The sequence below is a fragment of the Triticum dicoccoides genome, chromosome 7B (assembly GCF_002162155.2).
Source record: "Triticum dicoccoides isolate Atlit2015 ecotype Zavitan chromosome 7B, WEW_v2.0, whole genome shotgun sequence".
Classification (NCBI taxonomy): domain Eukaryota; kingdom Viridiplantae; phylum Streptophyta; class Magnoliopsida; order Poales; family Poaceae; genus Triticum; species Triticum dicoccoides.
Window position 1 is genome coordinate 540,192,355 of NC_041393.1, and position 27,355 is coordinate 540,219,709.

Consider the following 27,355-nt stretch of genomic DNA (forward strand, 5'->3'; position numbering starts at 1 on the left):
AGCCTCCCGCCGGAGGCCGTCGGGGGAAGAGCGCGGAGGGTCCCGGCGGTCGTCCGCCCGTCGCTTTGGGCGAGGGTCGGCATCACCCCACTCCCGGGGCATGGCCGGCGGCGGAGGGGGTGGCGAGGGGAGGCGACGGCCGGAGAGGACGAGGGAGGCGGCTGGCGGAGCGGCAGGGTGGGGGGCGACGGACAGGGCACGAGGGGCATGGGGAAACCCTACTGGAGGCCAAATCGCGCGCCGGGGCGGGCCAGGCCGCACCAGGGGGCGCAACTGGGCCGCACTGGGCGCAGCGGGACTGGGCTGCCGGCCCACGCAGAGACTGGCGGCCCGCATCCCACCTGGGGGCCCAGTGGTCGGCAGCCCTAGGGGAGGCCCACCAGGATGGACCCCAAGCCGGCCCAGGAGCAAAGCGGCCCGAAACGTCCGGCCCGGGGCAACCAGCCGGGGCACGAGGGTTTCCCCAGGCGCCGCCGCGGAAGTCGCCGCCGGGGCCGCGAGGGGGCGGCGCGGCCATGGCACGGCACGCCGGCCGGACGAAGACAGGGAGGGAGCAGCCCCGAAGGCGGAGATGAAGGGGCGGAAGGGAGCTTTCCGGACCAAGACGCCCGAGAGCGCGAGCGCTGCCACCGGCGACGGGCCGGCCGGGACAGAGGCGGGCATCGGCAGGGCAGAGGACCGCCAGGAGACGAGCGCCACCCCGCGGTCAGCGCGGCCGACGACGCCCCAGCCGCCAACACGCCGCCATCGAGGGGAGGCTCGGGACCCCAAGGCGTCCCCTTTTGCCCTAGGAGACGGCTGCGCGCCCAGAGGCCCCCGGTGGCGCCGCTCGGTCCCACGGGAGGCCGGACTCCCACCCCTGGGAGTCGGGCCGCCGGCTGGGACGGGCTGAGGAGACCGGACCGGAGGACGAGGCGGGATGCGGTCGCGGCAGGCGACGGGGTGGCCCGCGGCAACATCGGCAGCCTCGGCGAGGTCAGCCCAGGAGACACACGAAGGAGCCGCCAGAGGCGACGGCGGGGGGCAGGCGAGGGAGGAGCCGGCGCGCCGGCAGCGGGCGAGGCCGGGGGCGAGGGTGGCGGCGGCGGCGGCACCGCCGAGGCAACGGGGGCGTCGCCAGAGCCAGCGCACGCGGGAGCCATCGAATTGAATCTTTTCCCGAAACTCTTGAATAACATTCGTTGAGCTTAATCAAATAGCAAGGTTTCATGTTTGGACGGCAAAGCGAGGCAAAGGATTTTGAGGCTCTATGACAACAATGGGATTGCTCCTATTGTCCATAGGTTACAAGTAGGGGTGCAGGGCGGGGCCCGAATCCGGCCCGCTTCCCTATTCAAAGCTAAAAAAGTCAGTTATAGAAAAATTAAACTACGTCACATCAATTTGTACTAGTTGTGTGCTAGCTGGCTGTTTTTGTGGGATTTTGCGGGACGCCGTCCCGCACCCCTAGTTACAACCATGGAAAAAGATGCAACCGGCGGGTGGCCTAATGATGATGGCGACACGGCGGCTGGCAGCGGTGAGGAGGCCATAGAGAAAGGCAGCAATGTGAACGGCCACCAGAGAAAGGGTATGAGGTGTGGTCGTAAGGGCTCACGTGTTGAAGTATGTCTTTGCCACATCGCCTTCGCCGCCACACACTGCGAATACGATGTTGGCTAGGATCAAGGAGAGAGTTGCACCACTGGCGAACATGCGGAGGTGAGCTGTTCATCGCCTGAATAAATGGCTACGTCGCCGATCAGTTACACTGTTAGGAGCCCATCTGTGGCCACGGAGTTGTGATGGTGCTCCTTGGATAGGTGGAGTTGAGCGTGTGAGCTTCTCCTTGATGTCATGCACCTCGGTCGGCTTGCCCAAGAGCTGCCCCGTGAATGTCATCGAGCATAGCCTCGCGGTGCAGTGGCATCTGAGGCGACGGGGTACGGTGTGGTGAAGGGAATCGGAAGGTATTAGACGGGTTCGCTATTTCTTAGAATAATGAGATGGGTTCGAGGGCGGAAAATCCTATATGACGCTCTCTATGCGAGTTGACCAAACACACAGAGAGCACACCAAGCGATCTAAAATAGGCCGGCCCTTTTTGTTCATAAATTCAAAAAATGTTTGGAAATTTCAAGTTTTATTCAAAATTTAAAAAATGTTTGTCTTTTTTAAAAGTTTTTGGAATTTTCAAAAATGACATTTTTTACATAATAATTTTTTAAAAATGTTCATGTTTTCAAATTTTTGTTCACAAACTAAAAAATGTACGGGAATATGAAAAAGTTCACATGTTTTTAAAATTATTCACTTTTAAAAAATGTTAAGAATTTAAAATGTTCTTGATTACAAATTTTGTCCACAAATTCAAAGAAGTGTTCCCGTTTTCAAACTTTTGTTCAGGAATTAAAAATGTTCCCATTTTTTTAAAACTTGTTCACAAATGCAAAACAAGTTTCTGTAGTTCAAAGTTATGCACAACTGAAACATTGTTCACATTTTTTTAAACAAGTTTGTTAAAATTTGTTCGAAATTAAAAATAATTATTCTGAATTTCAAGAAGTCTTTTGAAAAAAGTCAAATAATATTTGATCTGCCCCTGCAGTTAATTCTTAAACTTTTGCGCGGCATAATAGTCACAAATATGCATAGGCTTCACTGACTTGTAATATGCCTCTGAAGGTGTTGGTTGCGAGTTAGATTCCTAATTATTGCACCAAAAATATTTATATTTTTTCATTGCTTGTGGGCTGGCCCAGACGGGGTCTCCCTCTCGTGAAACAAAGCATTTTTTTCCATCAAACGGAACTTTTCTTTGTCATTTACAGGTGACATCGGTGGGTAATATTTTATAACTTTGAGGGGAATTTACGTGACAGATGAACATAAATATTTGTTCATTTTTTAGTAGATACAGATATAGATATAGATATTGATAAAGATTTCAGGTGGGCTGGGTACGCCATGCGTCCGTGCGGTCGTTCAACTAATGTTTTTCTACCCGCCCCCCTCAAAAAAGAAAGCTAATGTTTTTTTTTCAGGTGGGCTAGATACATACACGGTGCATCCGTGCGTTCAGCTAATGTGTTGCTTTGTTTGCATAATCTTGGAGTGTCCATTTTATAATTTCTTTATTTTTGCGGTGGTCCTTTTTATAATTTCAACAACTATTGTATGGTCCCTTATCTAGTTTTGCTTTGTATGCATAATCTTGGAGTGTTCTTTTTTTGATTTTGAATAAATGTAATCACCACCCCTGTTCATTTGCATCTTTATGGAGATTTTGTGCTTGGCATTGCTATTTTACTCTTTGTGCTTCATTTTTATCTGTTGGAGTAACAAAATTGGTGATATGCGGCTATAACTTTTATGCGCTTCACTTATATTTGTTAGAAGTTAAAAGATTTGCGTGGCATTTGTTTCAATGATATATCTTGATGATATTATCTTTGTTTTAGCACTAGAAATTAAGTCTTGCATGCTTAGGATGGTAATTAAATTGATGGAAACACCGAAGGAGAGTCTATTTCAATAGTTGTGTTTTTTAGGCTTTGGTTTTAGGTCATTCTTATCACTAAGGATTTGTATGCAAAGTAGCTATTGCTACTTAAAGATAGGATAATGTACTCATTGTTTAAAATGAACCTTTTCCTTTCTTTCACCTAATAAAAAATTTGGGGATTCTAATTAGAAGCTGAAACTGATTAGTTTTATTTGCATGCAACCATTATAGACTAGCGTCATTGATGCGGCCGGGTGCGAACGATGCTCTTGAACCTACCAATCAAACCCCATGGGATACTTGGCTTGTTGTACTATGCTCTAGTAATGTCGTGAGCCACTACTTGGTTGATGAGTCCTTCATGATTAATGCGAGTCTTTGAGCTTTATGCTTGAACTACATGAAACCTTTATTGCTAGCCTCTTTGGTAGTGAGCATTGCTCACTCTCACATTGAGGCATGGTGCATCATTCCCTAGTACATCCAAACCCTGTGGGGGGGGGGGGATTCCACTTGTTCTCTTACACATAGACTCAATCATGTCCTCAATACAGCCACCATACTTAATTAACTACTTATGGCATTTTCATAGTCATTCAGAGTAAATTGCCATGCACTACCATTTATGTTACATGATAGAGATATGTTGTCATTATCATATGCTTTGCATGATCATTATAGCTGGCACTGTGTTTTTATGACTTTTCCATTTTTCATTATAGACATTGTTAGGCTAGATCATTGCTATCCAAGTACACTGCCAGAGGCATCATATAGAGAGATTCTTTCATGTTCATAGCAAGAGCAATGTTTGCATTTAGATAAAGTTGAGGAATGATCATTATTGGAAGGTGTTGCTTCTACCTTAAAAAACAAGAGATCCAAAAAAATTAGGAAAATAGTCCAAATAATAATAAAAGATGTGTCAAGGAAGCACCAAAAAGTGTGTGTGAGAGAAGGAGCAACACCAGTGGACGCGGTGTTTCTACACCTGAGCTCATATGCTCCTGGCGTGAACAGTAAAATGAATAAAATAGAAAAAGGTTTCAAAAAATTCTGAATTTTTTTGTGGCATATTTTAAGAAATGTTTGTTGTGCATGCAAAATTTCATCACATTTCATCACAAAATGAAATTGGTGGGAGGCATGGTAAAAAAACAAAATCGATGCTTTGATTTTTTTTACTTTCAAACGCATTTTGGAGCTCTGATTTTTTTTGCCACAACTTCCACCAATGAGATTTTGTGATGAAATTTTGCATGCACAACACATATTTCTTAAAGTATGCCACAAAAAATTTCAGAATTTTTTGAAATGTTTTTCTATTTTATTTATTTTACTGTTCACATCAGGAGCATATGAGCTCGGGTGTAGAAATGTACTTTCGCAACACCAGTATCCTTTTTAGAGTATACATGTAAAGTGCTTCAAAGTAACATTAAGTGCTCATACTAGAAAATTTCATGAGTGCTTCAAAGTAACACCACTTCATTGCGTTTCATTATCGAGAGTACATGATTTCATACATATTACTGGGGAACTTCATATTACAGAACTTGACTTGTATATTCCAATGATGAGCCTCCTCAAATGAGCTCTAGATCTACATGAGCAGGCAAGTTAGATGCACCCCCATTAGTCCATAGGAGAGCTTTCATTCGTATTTAGCTTCATGTGCATCCTAACTGTATGGCAACAACTACTTCTTGCACAATATGGATCATAAGGTCTTTCTCTTGTCCTAATGTTCAGCTGCATTGTTGCAAGACTTTTTAGTTTCAAAATATTCTGAAATAATACATATTTATACAAGGATGTAATGTGATGTGTATAAAATATCAGGATGAAACACCTTGAATTGTGAGCTGCACAAAAAGAATCATGGACTTTGAGGATGACTAAAAAGCTTTAGATATTTTTTTGTACCTCTCATTTTAAGATATTTTGACCTGAAAATTTATACACATGTACATTATGCCTCTAGGTATATGTGTAATTTTTTCAGAAAAACTAAAAGTTTTAATTTTGAAGCTATCAAATTAAGGCCTCCATGGAACTAGGCCTCCATTTGGCAGTTTCAATGTGCTATTCACTATAAAAATACATGATGTTTATACAACTCACAAAGAAAATACTTCATTATGAAAATTTACACCCATAAAGTATACATCTACAAGTACTTGCGTGCTTATTTTAAAAAAAAATGGAACTTCAAAATATTTTTGAAAATACCGGGCTCCATGGAGCCAAGAGCCAAAAAGCCTCACTCCAACATCTGCCCTCTAAATTAATAACGAGGCAACGGACCTATAGAAAAAGAGTACAGTTTTGTAAGGAATAAGTTGCACATTTCTATCAAGATTCTGAATCTATACAAAGTTGCATTAATAAATAAAAATAGCTCCCGCGCTTGGTTCACTAAACTCCAGCTATACAGGGTTTTGCATGAAGCTATTTGCATATAGTGATATCACTTTACTGGACAAATATTGTGAACCGACAAGATATGATGTTTGTCATAAGAATGGATATGCAGCTCAGCTGAGATGAGCAATGTCAATCTCATCAGGGAGCTTGAAGGTTTCCGCGGCCCCAAACTTCCTCCTGCCATCCTCCCACTCGTCCTCGTCATCCACGTCGTTCTTGTGTTCGTTACTGTGGTCGTTGTGGCCGTGTGCCGACAACGGGTCACTGAAGCTCATTGACTTGCAGGGCTCGTTTGCTAGCATGGTCACCTGGCCTTGGTGTGAGATCTCGACGACAATAGTGTCATCGTCCTTTGGGAGGGGCTGCTTCCAAGGTTCCCCATCGACCCTCATGAAGGTGTGGTCCACCACGCCTTTGTGGAACTCGAAGCGGATCCTGTGAGCCTGGTTTTGCAAGATGCCAGCATGAGATTGCAGGGTGGGAAAAAGAGAGTTTTGATGCAGGAAGTTGCAAAAACACATTAATGCACTGTAGCAAGCAATCTTGTCCAATATTCAGTTGTGAGATGCCAACAGGACGGGAGGGACGAAAGAAACACTTCATACCTGTGCAAGGCGATGGCCGTGCCCATTAGGAGCCAACAGAACCAGCCCGTGCCAAGCATCACGGAACCCGACAACCTCAATAAGGCCATCATCGACGTAAGGCAGTGTGAACTCCGTCTGCACATTGCCACGGAAAACATGTGAATCATATCAACATGCAGCTCAAACAAAAATTGATGGGGCATGGCGCATGGGAACTCACATTTATTCTCCTTGCGCCAGGATCGCCCCATGGATTCAAACCTCCGGAAAAACTAGGTAGGTTCACACAGACGATTGATCGAATGCTGCAAGAGATAAAGTAGCACAGATTACAACTCCATCTACTACCCAAGAATGTTACAGAAATGATGTCATGATATAAGTAGACCACAAAGAGTATGTTGTAAGACAGAACAGAAGAACAGAGTGACCAAAAAATTCCATCATATTTGTAAGCATGTATGCTTAAATTACAGTATACAAGAATAGAATAAAATGCACTGTAGTGAACTGGAAGACATCAAAGTTCACCTGTGATGAATTTGTAGTTCTTCCCAGTGGCCACCAGGCTTTTTCATGACCTTCACCTTTGCAAAGTGAGGAATATTCCTGGAACAAAGCATTCCAGCTTATCAACAAAGGAGATGAAGATACCAACTTCACAAATATGTAATGTATAACCTTTTGTAACCTAAAATAGTCAAGAAATAAGCTGAAGACTTGATCTGAATTACAAATAAATAAATTAGCCTTGAAATGTGGCTTGTAAAGTACACTCCCCTTGCACTTTATTGGCAGGGCTCTTGGAGTTCTCTGTTCTGTTTTTCATATAAAATTAGGGGTTGGATCCAATCAACAAACTACCTCGAAGACGGATGACTTAGAGAAGCGCAAAACCATCCTTGTTTAAGTCCAAGCTTAGCATATTGTCCCTGTATGGATGATTGCATTAACAATTCACAAGGCTCGGCATAACTTGAAAAGCACTATCTGGTCATTTGTCTAATCGACAACACGGGATGGTAAGGAGATTGTCTCCTGAAGAATACAAAAAAAGAAACCTGATTTGTCAGCTGATTTTTGAATTTATCTGGATTTCTCTTCCTTTCAGTATGAAATGCATAAGATATTTCTGCATCCATCCCTGCAACATGCAAAAACATGATCATCATGTCTGACAACCCAGGTTTTTCACAGCAATATATGCTTGAGGGTTCATGAAAGGAACTTGAGATTTTTAATCTGCTATGGAATTAAACAGTTAGACACTGTAGGGTACATACATAAAGTTCATTCATAAACAGTTAAACAGGTAGAAAGCGTACGGTACGTGGTTCATGTTGGCAATAAATTAGGTAGATACATAGAGAAACCCTTACCCATACTAAAGTAATTCCAAAATCCTCCGCGGAATGTGTGGTAACCTTCCTGGAGAAACAAGGAAAAACAAAAATGGAAACTTTGAATTAGATTTGGTAACCAGTTGTCTTACTTTGATGGAACGTATTTATCAAGAAACATAATACCATAAGAAATACTTGCACAAAGATATATTTTTTCTCGACATGCGTGTTGGGATCCTCCTTATGTGAGATGTGAGGAGATGACCATTTGAAGACTCTAGTCAGTCCAAAGTTTTGCAAGAGCCCACTATCAATTAGTGTTGTGACCTAAGGACATTTTTAGACTTTGAACAAGGGGAAAGCAGGATGTCTAGCCTCCCATACAGAAGCCACCAACACAAGCAACAAATTTCAGGTTAGCCCCCATTGGGGAAGAGAAGAGAAAGCCAAGAGATAAAGGAAGGAGAGGAAGATTAAAGAAATAAGCTTGCCATCGAGCAAAGGTATCTCATCCCCAAAGGTTTATATTCTTCAAGCTGTCGTTCCAATATGTTGGTTAGATTCTTCCAATCCCTAGCTCTTGCAGCCACAAATCTTATTGTCATCCAGGATAGAGAAATCTCGAGAGAGCCTAGAAGATTAGGGTGGCTTCGGCTCGTGATTTTTACCCCAACTTGGGGTTTTCTGTGTAAATATCTGGTGTCTCGGTGTGTTGATATTGCTATTGCAGTTCAGAGGTTCTCTTGACTTGGACAATGATTATTTCTTGTGTGGGTTGCTTCCTCCATATAGGTTGTTGCATATGTTTCCTTCCGTGCTGAGCAACGACCCTTGAGTTAGTACATTAAGTGGTGCAGAGATTATTCACAACAAAGTGCTATCAGAGATACGTTTCCTGATGGATTATGGATGGGCTTAGGCCCATATAAGACAATAATCCCTAGTTAATCTCTAAGGCCCATGCATGTGTACGGCAAGTGGTGGGAAGTGTGGGAAGTTTAGTCCCATACTGCTACAGTAAGAAGAGTGAGACCTCTTTATAAGGGCTGCTCTACCACTTGCTATTAGGAGCTTGGGAATAGGAGCTGTACACTCGCGCTCCTCCTCCTCCTCCGCCCGCCTCGTCACGACGCGCGCGCGCGCCGCGGGTTGCGGGAATGAGCCGAGCCGAAGCTTATTTTTGCCGCTCAGGATTGGTTAATTAATTTTTAATTAATTAACGAGCCGCTTACGAAAGTGCCACTGTCCGAGATGTTGGACCGTGGGCTGTTCGCGGACTCGGTCGTGGGCCTGGCCCAGGCCCATCTACCCGACGGCCTATATAAGAAGGCGCTGGCCAGTGAAGTGAACCCTAACTCAGTTCACTCACTCCCTCTCGTACAACCCTAGCCGTCATCTACTGTTCCTCTCGCTGTGCTGCTTCCGGTGATCCCATCCCGACGACCGCGTGCACGGTTGGTCGGGAGAGCAAGTGCTTTCGGAACCCTGTCGTTCGAGATCCTGCCTGAGAGAACGGCAATAAGGTTTTTGGGGAGCGTCTCGACGCGACTGCTCCCGACCCGTTCCTGTCTTCATCCGCCTCTGCTTCCACTACTTCCTCTACATCGACTCCATGGCTGACGACGAAGTCGCCAAGAAGAAGGCCTTGGCTGATGTCGAGGCTGCTGCTACCGCCGCCGCGTTGGCCTGGCCAACCGAAGGGTATGACTCGTTCATCCCCTATTTGCTCGTTCATGTGCTAGCCGTATATATGCTGTTCATAGATGTTTCGGTTCTATGTACTGTACGTGCTCACATGCTTAGGTATCGGTATGAGATGCATACCGTATTTGCCATGCTTATTGTTTACTCGTGGATTAGATTAGTCGGAAAAGTGCTAATATTTCCAACAATCCAAAAACCTTATTTTAGGCACTTTTTGACTCATGGCTTCGCCGCCACTCTGAAACCGGAAACGTTTACTGGAACGCATTTTAAGCGTTGGCAGACGAGGACTACCTTGTGGCTCACAGCAATGAACGTGTTCTGGGTTGGCGGTGTGTCTCCCACGGTAACGATTGCTCCTGAACAAGAGAATGTGTTTAGGGAGGCAACCACCATCTTTGCTGGAGCCATTCTTACTGTGATCGGAGACAAGCTAGTCGACGCATATCTCCATATGCGCGTTGCCAAGAATTTGTGGGATGTGCTCGAAGCTAAGTTCGACGCAGCCAATGCTGGAAGCGAGTTGTATGCTATGGAGCAGTTCCATGATTACAAAATGGTTGATAACCGTTCTGTATTGGACCAGGCCCATGAGATACAATGCATCTCTAAGGAGCTGGAGCTCTTGAAGTGTGAGTTACCGGACAAGTTTGTCGCGGGTTGCATTATTGCAAAACTCCCTCCTAGATGGAGGAACTTTGCTACTTCTCTCAAGTACTTGAGACGTGAATTCTCTGTTGAGGATGTCATTGGTCATCTGAGTGTTGAGCAGAACTCGAGAGCAAAGGACTCACACGTGAAAGGGGCAGAGGGTTCTTCTAGCACCAATGTGGTGCAGAAGAACTCCCACAAGTTCAAGGGAAAGAACTCTGTCCAGCAGAATACTACCTTCAAGAAGAAGGGTAAGAAGAAAGATAAGAAGAAAGATGGCTGCTTCACTTGTGGTTCAGAGGAACATTGGGCAAACAAGTGCCCAAACAAGTATAAGAAGCCAGGACAGGACGCAAAGTCTGTCAATGTGACTCTGAGCAACAATGATGCGGCATCAGGGTATGGTAATTTGTTTACCGTACTTTCAGTTTGTCAGTCCACCAATTGGTGGGTTGACACTGGGGCCGATATTCATGTGTGTGCTGATGTGTCTTTGTTTTCTTCTTACCAGGTCACACGAGATTGTTCCGTCCTGATGGGGAACGGCTCGCATGCTTCTGTTCATGGTGTTGGCACGGTAGATCTAAAGTTTACTTCGGGAAAGATCGTGCAACTGAAGAACATGCAGCATGTCCCCGCTATCAAGAAGAATCTCGTTAGTGGCTCCCTTCTATGTAAAGAAGGGTTTAAGTTAGTATTTGAGTCTAACAAAGTAGTCGTATCTCGGTATGGACTATTTGTTGGAAAAGGATATGATTGTGGTGGTTTGTTCCGCCTTTCCCTGGAGGATTTCTGTAATAAAGTTGTGAATCAAATTCATTCTAATGTGAACGAATGTGAGGCTTGGCATTCACGTCTTTGTCACATAAATTTCGGTTGTATGACGCGGCTAGCTAAGATGAATCTAATCCCAAGTTTCACTTTAGCCAAAGGCTCTAAGTGCCATGCGTGTGTGCAAGCAAAGCAACCTCGTAAGCCTCACAAGCCTGCGAAGGAGAGACACCTGGCACCACTAGAGCTCATACATTCAGATCTCTGTGAGATGAATGGTGTGTTGACTAAAGGTGGAAAGAAATACTTCATGACTTTGATTGATGATCCCACTAGGTTCTGTTATGTGTATTTGTTAAATACAAAGGATGAGGCTCTACACTACTTTAAAATCTATAAGGCTGAAGTTGAGAACCAACTTGAGAAGAAAATAAAACGAGTCCGGTTTGATCGTGGTGGAGAGTACTTTTCTAGTGAGTTTGATTTATTCTGTGCGGAACATGGTATTATTCATGAGAGGACGCCTCCCTATTCAGCCCAGTCAAACGGGGTTGCCGAACAAAAAAACCGTACTCTAACAGATTTGGCTAACGCCATGTTAGATACATCGGGTTTATCCAAGGCATGGTGGGGGGAGGCTGTATTGACATCATGTCATGTCCTGAATAAAGTTCCCGCGAAGGATAATGAGACTACTCCCTATGAGCAATGGAAAAAGAAAAGAACTACACTCTCTTACTTGCGCACTTGGAGCTGTTTGGCGAAAGTCAATGTGCCGATCCCCAAAAAGCGTAAGCTTGGACCAAAGACCGTGGACTGCGTTAATTTGGGCTACGCTAAGAATAACGTTGGCTATAGATTTCTAGTAGTGAAATCTGAGGTACCTGACCAGAAGGTCGGTACAATTATAGAGTCTAAGGATGCTACATTCTTTGAGGATATTTTCCCCATGAGAGATATGCAAAGCGGTTCTAGACTGGAATCCGATGAGACTCCTGAACCTGCCATTCCGATGGAATATTATGAACACAAAAGTGATGAAAGTTCATCAGAGGATGACGAGGAAGCTCCTGTTAGGAGCAAGAGACAAAGGACTGCAAAGTCTTTTGGTGATGATTTCCTCGTGTACCTCGTGGATGATGACACTCCCAGTTCCATTTCAGAAGCTTATGCATCTTAGGATGCTGACTACTGGAAGACCGCGGTCCGTAGCGAGATGGATTCCATCATGGCTAATGGGACATGGGAGATCACTGATCATCCTTATGGTTGCCAACCATTGGGATGTAAGTGGGTGTTCAAGAGGAAACTTAGGCCCGATGGTACTGTTGAGAAGTACAAGGCTAGGCTTGTGTCCAAGGGTTATACCCAAAAGGAAGAAGAGGATTTCTTCGATACTTACTCACCTGTAGCTAGGCTGACAACCATTCGAGTGTTACTCGCTTTGGCTGCCTCGCATGGTCTTCTCATTCATCAGATGGACGTTAAGACGGCTTTCCTTAACGGAGAGCTAGACGAGGAAATTTACATGCAACAGCCAGATGGCTTTGTGGTAAATGGTCAGGAAAGAAAGGTGTGTAAGTTAGTGAAATCTTTGTATGGCCTGATACAAGCGCCTAAGCAATGGCATGAGAAGTTTAATACAACTTTGACATCTGCTTGCTTTGTTGTCAACGAAGCTGACAAATGTGTATACTATCGCTATGGTGGGGGCGAAGGAGTTATACTGTGTCTGTATGTTGATGACATACTGATATTTGGGACCCACCTCAAAGTAATTGAGGAGGTCAAGGCTTTTCTATCTCATAACTTTGAGATGAAAGACCTGGGCGTGGCTGATGTTATCTTGAACATCAAGCTACTGAGAAATACCGAGGGTGGAATTACACTTTTGCAATCCCACTATGTTGAGAAGATTTTGAGCCGTTTTGGATATACGGACTGCAAACCTTCTGCAACACCATATGATCCTAGCGTGCGGATTCGAAAGTTCGAAGGCACGGCTATAGATCAATTGAGATATTCTCAAGTGGTTGGTTCACTGATGTACCTAGCATGTGCTACTCGTCCTGACATCTCATTTGCTGTGTGCAAACTGAGCCGGTTTGTTTCCAATCCGGGAGATGTGCATTGGCATATTGTTGAGCAAGTGATGTGTTACTTGCAAGGTACTACGAACTATGGGATTCACTATTCTGGGTACCCGACGGTACTTGAGGGGTATAGTGATTCAAATTGGGTATCTGATGCTGATGAGATGAAAGCCACAAGTGGACATGTCTTCACACTTGGTGGTGGTGCTGTTTCCTGGAAGTCTTGCAAGCAGACGATCTTAACCAGATCGACTATGGAAGCAGAACTCACAGCATTAGACACATCATGCGTCGAAGCAGAATGGCTTCGAGAGCTTTTGATGGATTTGCCGATGGTTGACAAACCAGTGTCGGTTGTCCTTATGAACTGTGACAATCAAACGGTGATTGCCAAGGCTAAGAGTTCAGAGGACAACATGAAATCCACAAAGCACATAAGAAGAAGATTGAAATCTGTCAGAAAATCAAGAAACTCCGGAGTAATAGCGTTGGATTATATCCAAACGGCTAAGAATCTGGCAAACCCTTTTGCGAAAGGGCTATCACAGATTGTGATAGAAAATGCATCGAGGGAGATGGGTATGAGATCCACGTAAGTTGCCATGGGGGTAACCCAACCTATGTGATCGGATATCCCGTGAATTAGGACCTGGGAAAACAATCCAGCGGTCAATTGGAGGAGAGTATCCTTAATTAACCCACTCCGTTGGAGATGCAATAATACTCTCAATTCTGTAAGGTAGGCTGACTTTGCGTTCCAAAGCTTATGTAAGCAAGATGTTAACCTACAGAGCATTCTTTGGAGGAACACACCTATGTGAGCCCGACTGCTGGTCACAGTCTATGAGATTGGGCGATCTCTAGGAAGCTCATGAGAAGGTATGGAGTATGACTAATAAGCTCCACCCGTGGGGTTTAGCCTTCGGCAGCCACGTATCAGCGACAATAGGCGAAACTTCTACACGCCAAACTGACAATTCAAGGCATAGTCCATTGTTCAGTTGTGAAGAAGTCTAATCCTATTGCTCTAGGTGGAAGTTCAACTTAACAGTCTCCACTGAAAATTCTGGTATATCAAACATTGTTTGGAACAGTTGACAAACTTATGTGCCTCGAGATCTGGTGGGGGATTGATGGATTATGGATGGGCTTAGGCCCATATAAGACAATAATCCCTAGTTAATCTCTAAGGCCCATGCATGTGTACGGCAAGTGGTGGGAAGTGTGGGAAGTTTAGTCCCATACTGCTACAGTAAGAAGAGTGAGACCTCTTTATAAGGGCTGCTCTACCACTTGCTATTGGGAGCTTGAGAATAGGAGCTGTACACGCGCGCTCCTCCTCCTCCGCCGCCCGCCTCGCCTCGCCTCGTCATGACGCGCGCGCGTGCACGCGCGCACGCGCCGCGGGTTGCTGGAATGAGCCGAGCCGAAGCTTATTTTTGCCGCTCAGGAATGGTTAATTAATTGTTAATTAATTACTGAGTCGCTTACGAAAATGCCACTGTCCGAGATGTTGGACCGTGGGCTGTTCGCGGACTCGGTCGTGGGCCTGGCCCAGGCCCATCTACCTGACGGCCTATATAAGAAGGCGTTGGCCAGTGAAGTGAACCCTAACTCAGTTCACTCACTCCCTCTCGTACAACCCTAACCGTCATCTACTGTTCCTCTCGCTGTGCTGCTTCTAGCGATCTCATCCCGACGACCGCGTGCACGGTTGGTCGGGAGAGCAGGTGTCTCCGGAACCCTGTCGTTTAAGATCCTGCCCGGGAGAACAGCAATAAGGTTTTTGGGGAGCGTCTCGACGCGACTGCTCCCGATCCGTCCCTGTCTTCATCCGCCTCTGCTTCCACTACTTCCTCTACATCGACTCCATGGCTGACGACGAAGTCGCCAAGAAGAAGGCCTTGGCTGATGCCGAGGCTGCTGCTACCGCCGCCGCGTTGGCCTGGCCAACCGGAGGGTATGACTCGTTCATCCCCTATTTGCTCGTTCATGTGCTAGCCATATATATGTTGTTCATAGATGTTTCGGTTCTATGTACTGTACGTGCTCACATGCTTAGGTAGCGGTATGATATGCATACCGTATTTACATGCTTACTGTTTACTCGTGGATTAGATTAGTCGGAAAAGTGCTAATATTTCCAACATTTCCCAGGAGGTTTGCTTATCCCGGTTGCTTGGTTGTTGTTGGAGTTGCTGCTCACAATGTCCATGGAAGCCCATGATGTAAGACATCCTTTGCTGGAAGCCCATGATGTAAGACATTCTTTGCTGGAAGGATCTATATGAGCCAGTTGTGAAAGATAATATACCTACCAGTGTCATGGAAGAAGAATGGAGAGTGTTGAACCGATAAGTGGTATATATGATTCGTTTGTACATCAATCGTAATATATTCCACCATGTTGTAAATCAAACAAATAGGTATGAGATGTGGCAGAAGTTGGAATACATGTATGAGAAGAAGAATCCATGGCGGCCTCGGTAGTCAAAATACTTGCAAAGATTGAGTGCCGAGATGGCAGCAATGTGATTGAGCACTTGAATGTCTTCCAATGCCATATAAATCAACTCTCGACCATGAAGATCAACTTTGAGGACGAGGCGCAATCATTATTGTTGTTGAGTTCCATGCCTGATAGTTGGAACACCCTCATCATGTCACTTGGCAATTCAGCTCCGGATGGTAAGCTGGTATTGGAAATGGTGAAGAATAGTATGTTGAATGAAGAAGACAAAAGGAAGGAAAAGGGTGAGAATGACGCCTCTTCTGCTGATGCGTATTTGGCTAAAACCCATGGGAATAAGGAGAACCGTGAACGCAGTCATGCACGATTTCAGCAAGGCATGGGTTAATCCAGGGAGATCAAAGTCAAGATACAGAAAAGAGTTTACTTCCTTTCATTGGGGTAATCTGGGAACACAAGAGTGGTTGCAAGAAATACAAAAAAGAGCTTGCAGAGGGTAAACATGCAAACAAAATCAAGCAAAAAGCTAAGAATAACTCGACCATGATTGCACAAGATAAGGACTATTTAGTTATTGAAGATGAAGAATTTCATAATGTTGTCCGTGAAGATGCAATGAGTTGTGGATTCAGGTGCGGCCTTTCACATTACATCACACAAAGAGTAATTCAAATCCTACACTAGTGGCATTACTAGCCAAGTGAGGATGGGAAATAGTGGTTCGTCCACCATTCGTCAACACAGGTTGCAGGTTGGTGCTCGATGACATGAGACATGTTCCGGATATAAAGTAGAATCCATTATCTGTGGGCAAGTTTGATTGTATCAACATAGGGTTGTTGGAGACATGCCCTAAAGGCAATCTAATGATGATTATTTACTTATGTATTCATGAGTTATTTATATTTTCCTTGAACAATATCACTGATATGTATCAATAAATATGTGACTTGTTTGTGAGACTATATATTATATGATGTTTTTTTAATGGTCCATATTCGATAAGGTTATGCGGACACACACCCTTTGACTAGTATACGATTCGGTTGATGACTATGTTTCACAAGTCATGGGCATAGAGATGCCAACCCGATAGTATGGACTCGGGGATGGAGATCACCGAGCGGACAAACCCACTATGAGACGCAATGAGACCCACTATGAGACGCAATGAGATCAGGGGCGGAGCCAGGAATTAGACATAGGGGGGCGAGTCGGAAATTTAAATTTTCACAGCCCGTGACGAGTTATAAATGACTTCCTTAAACAATTATTTTTACAAATAGAATCTAAAGCTTAGCTCGTAAATATTGTATCGAAGATAGATCAAACATACAACTAATAACTTTAATTATAAAATAGAAGGATATCAATAAGCAGCAATGTTTATTGGGTTTTTAAAGAAACTTCTAATCGGTAAAAATTAACATATCGTCTTACATGCTTGACTAATAGGCTGCTAGGTAGTAATCCATAAAACAGACTGAACCAGGTACTAGTATAGTGTACGCCAACGTACCTTTCAAGCCTTAGATCATGCTTGTATACTCGATGGAATCAATGACATGGCTAGATGGCTGAATCAACAGAGCAGTTAATTACATGGAAGCAACTTGCGTCTTTGCCTTAGTAGTCTCCTAGCGTCGGCGGCACCGGCGAACGGGAGCAGCGCCTGGCTGTTGGCGAGCGGGATTGGGGGTGCAGCGAGCCATTGAGCGGCGGCAAGAAACCCTAGCGATTAGCGAATTGGGAGATAGATTTTGGATCAGATAAACACACAGACTTAAAGAAATATCAAACTTGTAGGCCTCCTGCCTCTAAACTGATGGTTAGAATGGGTGGATGGGCTACTATTTGGGCTTTAGTTTGCATGGCCATACATTAGCATAATTTGACTTGAGGACCTCACATGTTCTCAGGATGAGGATCGACTCACTTAGGGTCTATCAAACGCTACTCCGCAACTAAGTAGTTATAAAGGTAGCTTTTGGGTGAGTCGTGAGATATGCAACGAGACATGGTTGACCAAGATGGGATTTACCCCTCCGATACGGAGAGATATTCTCCGGGGCCTCTCAATTGATCAGATTCAGAAAGCATGGCCATGTGACTTGGGTTAAGTGTTAACCCGGTTCAGGAATCTGTATCACGGTTTCGAGGAGAGGTCGAGCTACCACAATGGTGACAAGTACTCGCCTTGAGCTCTGCTCAACAACATATATTGTGAGGCAAAAGGAATGTTGCATATGACATATTGTCGAGGTTCATGAACCAACTTTATGCACACATGGGAGTTGGCATGTTCTGCTAGGAGCCACTACCAACTATCGACTCGGGTGGTGTCCATGTGTAGGTGAACCTATAGGGCCGCACACTTAAGGAGCGGGAGCCATTCGGATTGGATCTGAGTGGAAATTGGGTGTGGACTCCTAGTGAGCTTCAAGTGTTCAGCCCACGTCGGGATCTATATAAAGGGGAGTGGGCACACCTTTTAGGGTTGATCTTTTTTCTCCCACCACAGCCACCGCTGCCGCCACTTCCCACGCCCATATGTCACGTGACCGGACCGAGCAGTAGCCGCCCGATGCTACTCCTCGTATGTGTGGATACCTTGGAGGCATCACATATGTGGTGCTTGGACGAACCGTTCACGGGAACTGCAAGGAGTTATTCAAGGGATCCGGGAGGAACTATTCATGATAGATCGGCTACACGAGGAGGTGACTAGATTGATCAGACACATGCACCACCAATTGTACTTTCGCTACCATGACTGTGTGTCTAATAGTAAAACCTGATCCCTGATCTATCCCCGGCACTATGATCTTGGTTGCGCGGTAGAAATTTTTATTTTGTGCTAGCATAGCGTTCCGCGTGCCTCAACAAGGGTTACATTTCGTAAACTCCCGCCAAACTATGCGGATAATGCTCTTGATATTATGCACACTCATGTTTGCTCTATGACTGAAATAATCCCTTCATGGAGCATTATAATTTGTGACTTCCATTGATGACCATTCCAGAAAAGTTTTTGTATATGTGATGGAAAACAAGCAGCATTTGCTCGAAGCCTTCAAGGTGCTCCATGTGAAAGTTAAAAGAAGTGTGTGAGATAATACAATGGTGGTGAATGTGAAGGTCCTTTTGAGAGGTATCGCAGAAAGTATGGCATCAGGCTAGAGAAGAGTAGTATGGCATCAGGCTAGAGAAGAGTTCACCAAAGACACCTTAGCTCAATGGACTTGCAGAGATAATGAACAGGTCAATCAAAGAGATGGTCACAACAATACTCTCTCATGCTAATTTACGTAATCCATTCAGGTTGAAGCATTAATGAACAATGTGTATGTTTTATCTATCTCCCTCACTTCATGTTGCACGTGATATTACTCAGAGAGTTTGGTCAGGGAAAGAGGTGCCATACAAGAACTTGAAGGTTTTTGGCTGCAGTGCATGTTCAAATGGACGAGGGGTCGAAGGTTGATAGCAAGACAAAGCAGTGCATCTAACTCAGCCGACCAAATGAAGAGTTTGGTCATAGATTGTGTGATCCAACCAATAGGAAGATTGTGAGAAGCCAAATGTGTTGTTTGTCAAAGATGAAACAATTGAAAATATTAGGAAACTCGAGAAGCCTTATAATGATGATGCCAATGATGGTCCACCTGATTCAACACAGGTGCAACAACAAAGAAGCAGAAGAGGTATATTACCTTCCATCAAGTATCCACCACATCAATATGTGTTGAGTGATGCACGTGAGTCCTCATGCTATGAGAAGGCAATGCCTGGTGAGTATAAGAATGAATAGTTGGAAGCCATGAAGGATGATATGAAATCCCTGTATGAGAATGGCACCTTTGAGTTGGTGAGTTTGCCGAAGGGAAAGACACCTCACATCCAAGGTACAAGGCTAGATTGATCCTGAAAGGTTTTAAACAGAAAAAGGGTATTGATTACGATGCTCCGGTGGTCACCACAGATAGGAAATTGAGCAACTTGATGTGAAGAAAGCATTCCTACATGATGATCTAGAGGAGATATATATGGAGAACCTAAAGGAATTCATGGTTTTAGGCAAGGAGCACTTAGTTTGCAAATTGAAAATAGTTTGTATGGTTTGAAGCAAGCTCCTCGGCAGTGGTACAAGAAGTTTGATTCTATTATGACTGGGCTTGGTTACATAAAGCACAACCTGATCATTGTGTCCTTATGAAGAGGTATGCCGAGGGTGATTTCATTATTCTCTTGCTTTATTTTGATGGTATGTTGATTGTTTGGAATGGTACAAAGATGATTGCTCTCCTCAAGAAGTCATTGAGTAAATCATTTGTCATGAAGGATTTGGGACCAGCTAAGCAAATGCTTGACATGAAAATCTCCCGTGATAGATCAAACAAGTTGTTTTGGCTCCCACTGGAAAGATACATTGAGAAGGTACTTAAAATTTTCAACAAGGATGCAACATCTTCTAACTCTCTGTTCGAAGGTCATCACCAACTGGCTGCTAAACAATGTCTTACAAGGAAGAAGGAGAAAGAAGAAATAAGTTTAGTACCATACCAATGTGTTTTGGGCAGTTTGATGTATGCCATGGTGTGGTGTGCACTAGGCCTGATATCGCCTATGCATTTGGAGTTGTTAATCGGTTCATGAAAAATTCAGGCAAATCCTGTTGGAATGCAATGAAATGTTCTAGGTATCTCAAGTGAACTTCAAAATCATGTTTATGATTTGAAAGTGGTGATCATGTATTGCATTGCTATACACATGCAGATTATGATGGTGACATTGACCATAGGAAGTCAACCTCACGATACCTGATGACTTATGCAAGGGGCAGTGTCATGAAAATCAAGATTGCAAAAATGTGTTTTGACGTCGACCATAGAAGTTGAGTACATAGTTTTGGCTGATGCATGCAAGGAAATGTTGTGGATAAAGAACTTTTTGCGGGAGATAAGCATGAAGCAAGAGAAGTATGATGTGTTTGCAACAGTCAAAGTATTATTCACCTTGCCAAGAATTCAAGCTATCACATTGTATAATTGGATTTGAGATATCATGAATTCCAAGTTGCTACAACTTGAAAGATCCTTACCGATAAGAATGGTTCGGATATGATGACTAGGATATTGCCAAGTGAGAAGCTACAAGCATGTTGCAAGATAAATGTCATGACGAGCCCACCTCATGGGTCAGAGGGGGGATTTGTTGACATGTCCTCATGTGGGTTGTGAGGAGATGAACCTTTGAAGCCTTTAGGTAGGCCAAAGTTGTGCAAGTGCCCACTACCGATTAGGGTTAATGACCTAAAGACATTTGACTTTACACAAGGGAAAGGGGCCTCCCATCCAACAACCAATAACAAGTGACAAATTTCACGTTAGCCTCCATTGGAGAAGAGAAGAGAAAATCAACAGATAAAGGGAAGGAGAGGAAAATTGAAGGAAAAAACTTGCCATCGAGCGAAGGGGTCTCACTCTAAAGTTTTGAAGTTCAGATCCACCACCTTGTCTCCTTCAAGCTGCGGTTCCACCATGTTCAGTGAGATTGTTCCAACAACTAGCTCTTGCAATCACAAATCTTGTTGTCATCCAAGATATAGAAATCTTGATGTATGAGAGTCTATAGTGCTACCTAGAGAAGAACTTGTTATATCTCATCTATGATAATAAAGAAAGAAGATTTGGATGGCTTCGTACTATAGTTTATTATGTGTGAGCACCTGTACTACAATCGGCAACCACTCCTGGAGGCGCCATTGAAGGTCGAGAAGCTATTCAGCATTTCCACGGAGAAGACTGAAACGTTATTTCTTCCCATGAGTAGACTGGGCCTTGGGCCTTTTTCTTACTTTACTATGGTCGTGGGTCAGTTCCAAAAAGAATAAGATGGTGGTGGGTCATTCCTCAAAAAAAAGATGGTGATGGGTCAGGCTGGGGCAGATGGCACACTAGTTCAGTAAAGCCATTCCTTTCTAGAAGATGGAATTAGGTATCAATTGATCCTTCCCTTTAAAAAATGCTATCAATTGATCATTGTCTAAAAAACTATTAATTGATCCTAAAAATCGATACTAGGGAATAGCGAACAGGGACGACACTCTCGGTACTCTTGTCCTCCCTACTTTGAATCAATATTTATTCATATATATTTTTCAAATTGATTCCATGTTATAAATTGTCGGCTCACTGTTGTATTAACATTATTTAGTGATGCATATTTTATATATTAAATTTTGACCTTCATATGTTCATATAGGCCCATTCTATTTCTTATCTTGCTGATTATGCATTTTAATTCATAGAAATTTCTTTGCTATCGGTTTTACCATACCAAACTGCAACATCGCAAGTGTAATTTGGCTCATAAGATGGTAGCCGCAATTTGGCTTGATATCATGTGCTACCTCTAGCGGCAAACGCTTGATCTTCTATGACCAATATTTTGATCTCTCGTGCGTCTTGGATGATGATGCCCCCATCATCGCCTCCGCGTGGCCACATCGAGAGGCCGAGTCGCCAGGAGGAAACTACACCGCGCTCACCAATCACTGTGACCGCTAGAATTTAGATCAAGTATGTCTCTTGATAACATTTATAAATTACTTAACATGGATATTGTTTTCGATGCATTTTAAATGTTTACTGATAACATTGTATATAGGCATATATTGATTATTTTGATGTTTATATTAAAGGGCCCCTGTTCTAGTTTGGCCCCGGGCACCCAAAATCTCAGGACCGGGCCTGGGTTTATACCCCAACTTGGGTGTTTTCCACGTAAAAATTTGGTGTCTTGGTGTGTCTATATTGCTACTACAGTTCAGATATAGAGATTCTCTTGCAGTGAAGAGATGTTGTCTCGGTGTGTTGATATTGCTCCTACAGTTCGGAGATTCTCTTGCAGTGAAGAGATGTTGTCTCGGGATGTTGTGTGGGTTGTTCCCTTCATATATGGTATTGCATATGTTTCCTTCCGTGTTGGGCAACGATCCTTGAATTACATGAAGTGATGGTGAGATAACTTTATTTTCACTGTGGTTTTAGACCAAAAGTGTGCTAAATCACAAGAATGTGCATAAATCTTGTGACATAATTACTTGACCCACGCCCAAACGTGTGACGTCATTACTTGCATAAATACATGCTTACCACATCGTGGGAATCACCACTTGACACACGGTGGAACGCATGAAGTGAATGAGGCAACTCTAAGGGAGCAATTGGTTCACACGGACCTTCTTTTGGAGCTCGCATCCTCAAAATTAGATGCCAGCTGAAACATTAAAGTGGGCTTCAGATTAGTACCTTGCGCATGCATGAAATACACATATGAAGCATGAGGAGATAAAATTAGCACTGAAGCATATACATTGTTGTTAATGTTGACAAGGTAACCATTTTTTAAATCTTTCGAGCAAGCCTTACATGCATCAAATAATTTGAATAAGAAAATATTAAGGCGGCACCTATCAATTTTAATCTCTTTTGCATGCTTCACAAGCCCAAGGAATAATTTTACAGCCTCTTGGTCTGTAGAAGGATTCTTCTTTCCCTGCGATGTAGAATTCAGGATGAATAATAATACTTCCCTACATATAGGAAGTGTGAAAGAAAGAGCTAAATTTGTCAGCCAATAGCATTGGCATCCAAGCTGCAAGAAACCAACAGACATTAAAGAACTTCTACATGTACCGCAGTTTAAAGTTTAAACCAAATAAAACATTAAAACATAACGGCTTCACGCCATGCACAGTACTAGTTCATGCATTGGCACAGACTTCAGCTGAATCACCACTTCTCTGCTACCTTTAACCATGGAGAATAAAGAAACATGATTTGGCTTTTAATGGTTGGAGCAAACTTGAGGCATAAAAAATGAATGGAATTTGTTTTACACGCATACTGTACACACTAGTTGATCACCTACCCATCCAAATGAAAATGGAAGGTTGTTTCCAGTTCCCAGAGGTACGGTGGCAATTGGAGGTGGGTGGGAAAGCTTAAGATCACTGACGACCCCAAGCAACCAACTCGCTGTACCATCGCCACCTGCAACCTATCCAAATCTATTCAGTCAAGAGCATGAAATGGAAAGCCAAGAAAGGCATCATCTTCGCATAATATAACTTGAAGATGGTATCACTTACAATTAATCTCATAGTCCTCCAAATTTGAACGGCAAGAATGTCTCCTTCCATCTTGAGCCTTTCAACATTCACATATAAACGCTGCAAAACCTTATCCGGAGCCTCTTCTGAGAGATCAATAACCTGAAAAAGAACTCAGTGGCTCTGACAACAATTCCAAATTCAAAATCCAAAGACAGAATAAGTACCTGGGCTTCATTCAGAAGTTCACGGTATGTTTTGATCAAACTACTTCCAAGTTGACCGCCAGATTTAGAATTGATGAACACTAATACAGGACACTGTGGAGCATGATCAACAAGTACTTGTTGGGCATCTGGTCTCAAGACGTAATCTGGAATGCGGTACTCCTCCAAAGGCCCACATGGCTTCGGATCTCTAGGGGTTTCTATCTCCTCTTCCATCCTGCAGATTAGGTGCACACATTTTAATGATTTAGTTTAACTCAGCAAACTACAATGTCAATGTATAATGATATTTGTTGTATTTAGCATCACGCAAACAACAAATCAAACATATTGACGTCGAGAAGGGTAAATAAAACCCCAAGGGCATAATGAAAAGGGGAATTGAGTTAACCATGAAATAAAAACCTAGGTAAGGCCTTAAATTATCCACAATAATGAGATTTATGTTTTTTAGTTCCTCCAATAGAATAGGAAATTTCAATATTATGTAAGAATTAGCAATCCACTAGATCTAATATTATGTAAGAATTAGCAATCCAGCAGATCTATATTCATATAAGAAACATGAGTGTGAGAGATCTGGAGCATTTTGGTCTTCCATCTTCCTAATCTTCAAGTATCATGTAAGATTATAATCCTAAATATCATATACAATAATTAAAAAATCATAAGAGGGGGACATTCCACCCTTTTTCTTAGGAAAAGTATAAATAATATGCAGCAAGATATGCAATAATCTTGTCACAACATTGCAAATGAAGATAAACCATCTAACATACAGATAACAATCGGTGCTTCAAAATGAAAATATGCAATTCTGATTGTTGCTAGAATATACTGTATTTAACGTTGGTTTTTGTACGATCGGTCCTAAATCAATAAAAATACAGCCTTAACCTGTGTATATGGAAGAAGCCAAAACTAGGTTGCAACTTGTTGGTTTACCTGATTAACATGTGTAATTAACGCGCTCGGACCTCAAGAACAAAAATAATAACCAATTTTTCTCAAGAGGACGGATGCATGCATGCATCACCGCGAAATCATTCACGAAACGGCTATACAGAAGGTATTCTGATCACCAAGGTGCTCGCTAAACAGGGAATTCTCGAATCATGATGTCTAGATAAGAGTAATTTAGCGCGCACCGCGTCCGCCGTTTGATTGCGTACCTGAGATCCCGAGGTGCGCCGTGTACGGACTCCGCGCGGCCGAGATCTAGGGCGTGTGTGGTTGATCCGATGCTCCGATTTGGAGGGGAATGAATTGGAGCAGGACGAGTGGTATGGTGGGGGAGCGATGAAGAGGGAGGATCGGAGGCGCTCCCGTTCTGGATTCACCCGCTCTTTCTCAATCGTTTTGGGCCAGCATGTGCACTGTTTCCTTGCTCCAAAAATACACAAAGAAGAAATATGTCCAGTCAAAATATAAATAAAGCCAAACCAAATATAGGGTGATTCCTAGCACACCTAACAAAGAATACAATGCAACATGGCACACAAGGGAAAAAAAGAAATGCATATATGTGGATGCCAGTGAGGGGTCGGCGCACCAGGCCAACGCGGAGCATGCCAGACATGGCCACGACCCGACCCTCTTGGTCGAAGTCGATGGTGCACGATGCTAGCAGACCCATGTCCTGGCGGGGATCTATGGCCTCAAGGCACCAACAACGTCGCCCAACGCACAAGCCAGACCCCCACAAGTGCTTTAGCAGCCAAATTCGCGCGGGAGCACATCGCCTTGGTTGTGGAAGAAGCCAGAGAATGAAACGTGGGGATGGAGAGGGGGGAGGAGGAGGTGGGAGAGGCCTTGTCACCATCACAGAATAGTCGGCGGCGTGACAAGAGAGGCATGGAGGGGTATGGGGGCGGCCGGTGTAATCCTAGTCCACGGAGTCGCCCTAGAGGGACGATGCGAGGATTAGGTGCCACTTATGTAGAGGGTCACATTTCATGCTCACAATCAGCACAAGCTCGTGTTGAGGGTCACATCCAACGTTGTGGTACCCATCCCTCTCCTCCATGTCTACTCCACCCATCCCATGCGTGTTGCCACACCATGCTGTAGACTATGATTGCTTCCTCTATGAGATAGCCATTGCTTCTTTGATAGTTAGATTGCAATCAAAATCAGGTGGCTAACTCTTACCTCACGGCCAAACCTCACCTAACAAGTTTGAAGATTTTCTTTGAGTCGTAGGGGGCAGCCACGTCCCCACCACTTGTTGTATTACCTCGAAAGCATGGTGAGTCGTCGAATACACAGTACAGTTGAGAGTTACATAAAGGGAGGGGGATAGGCCACATGTTAGACAGACAATATAACACAACTCCGCAAGGCCGCAAATGTCCCTCCTTAGCCTGATCCCTACGAAATTATTGAATTCATACTTCAACCAACTGCTCAAAAAATCTGAACTGATGGAGACAGGCAGGAAATATATGTCAATACACCCCTCACATTTAGACTATTTTAGTCCTTAGACATGGGATTGATGTAGGCAGCATAATCTTTTTTTACTACTGCGATGCTAGAGTCTTGAACTCAAATCCTTTTGGCTTTGATACCATATTGAATTCATGCTCCAATCAGTTGCTCCTAAAGTCTAAACCGATGAAAAGAGCCAAACAATATATTTCAACAGAAACCAGTAGTTCCACGGGTTGTTGTCCGTAACCACGCGATAAAGTAAGGCCTCCACAGTGCACGACCTGGAGTTGAACACCAAGTCGTTGCAAGGTTTCCAAATGTGCCAGAGGAATATGCTTCTCACAGCATCCTACTGTTGGGGAACGTAGCATGCAATTTCAAAAAAAATCCTACGCTCACGCAAGATCTATCTAGGAGATGCATAACAATGAGAGGGGAGAGTGTGTCTATGTACCCTCGTAGACCGAAAGCGGAAGCGCTTGACAACGCGGTTGATGTAGTTGAACTTCTTCTAGCTCTGACCGATCAAGTACCGAACGTACGGCACCTCTGAGCTTTGCACACGTTCAGCTCGATGACGTCCCTCATCCTCTTGATCCAGCAAGGTGTCGAGGTAGTAGATGAGTTCCGTCAGCACGACGGTGTGGTGACGGTGATGGTGAAGTGATCCGCGCAGGGCTTCGTCTAAGCACCGCGAGAATATGATCGGGGGTGTAAACTGTGGAGGGGGGCGCCGCACACGGCCAACAATTGATGTTGTTGTGTGTTCTAGGCGCCCCCTCCCCATGTATATATAGGTGGGAGAGGGAGGGGAGCAGCAAGGGGCGCCCCCAGTAGGAGGAATCCTACTTGGGCGCCTCCCCCAATTCGGCCTCCCCCTTCCTTATTCACTGGAGGGGAAAGGAAGGAGGAGGGAGGAGGGAAGGAAGGGGGAGGACGAATCCCTCCCCTTCCTTTCTCTCTTCCCCTCTTTCCTTCCCCTCAGGTGTGGCCCATATGAGAGGCGCAACAGCCTCTGCAGGCTGTTGTGTTTCCCCTCTTGGCCCATT

The 27,355-nt window shown here is 44.2% G+C and overlaps 1 protein-coding gene across 1 annotated transcript; it reads right to left on the reverse strand.

Moving 5' to 3' along the window:
• Window positions 1-5,764: 5,764 nt before the first annotated feature.
• Window positions 5,765-25,231, reverse strand: LOC119338075 (diacylglycerol kinase 5-like). The gene is made up of 13 exons (XM_037610370.1): window positions 25,046-25,231; window positions 23,874-24,090; window positions 23,686-23,808; window positions 23,466-23,594; window positions 23,005-23,090; window positions 22,688-22,811; window positions 7,878-7,926; window positions 7,560-7,642; window positions 7,363-7,430; window positions 7,030-7,107; window positions 6,719-6,803; window positions 6,517-6,633; window positions 5,765-6,354 (listed from the first exon to the last, which is right to left on the reverse strand). Exons 2-13 carry the CDS (start codon window positions 24,087-24,089, stop codon window positions 6,022-6,024), a joined length of 1,491 nt encoding a protein of 496 aa, XP_037466267.1. The 5' UTR covers window position 24,090; window positions 25,046-25,231; the 3' UTR covers window positions 5,765-6,021.
• Between the last annotated feature and the right edge of the window lie 2,124 nt (window positions 25,232-27,355).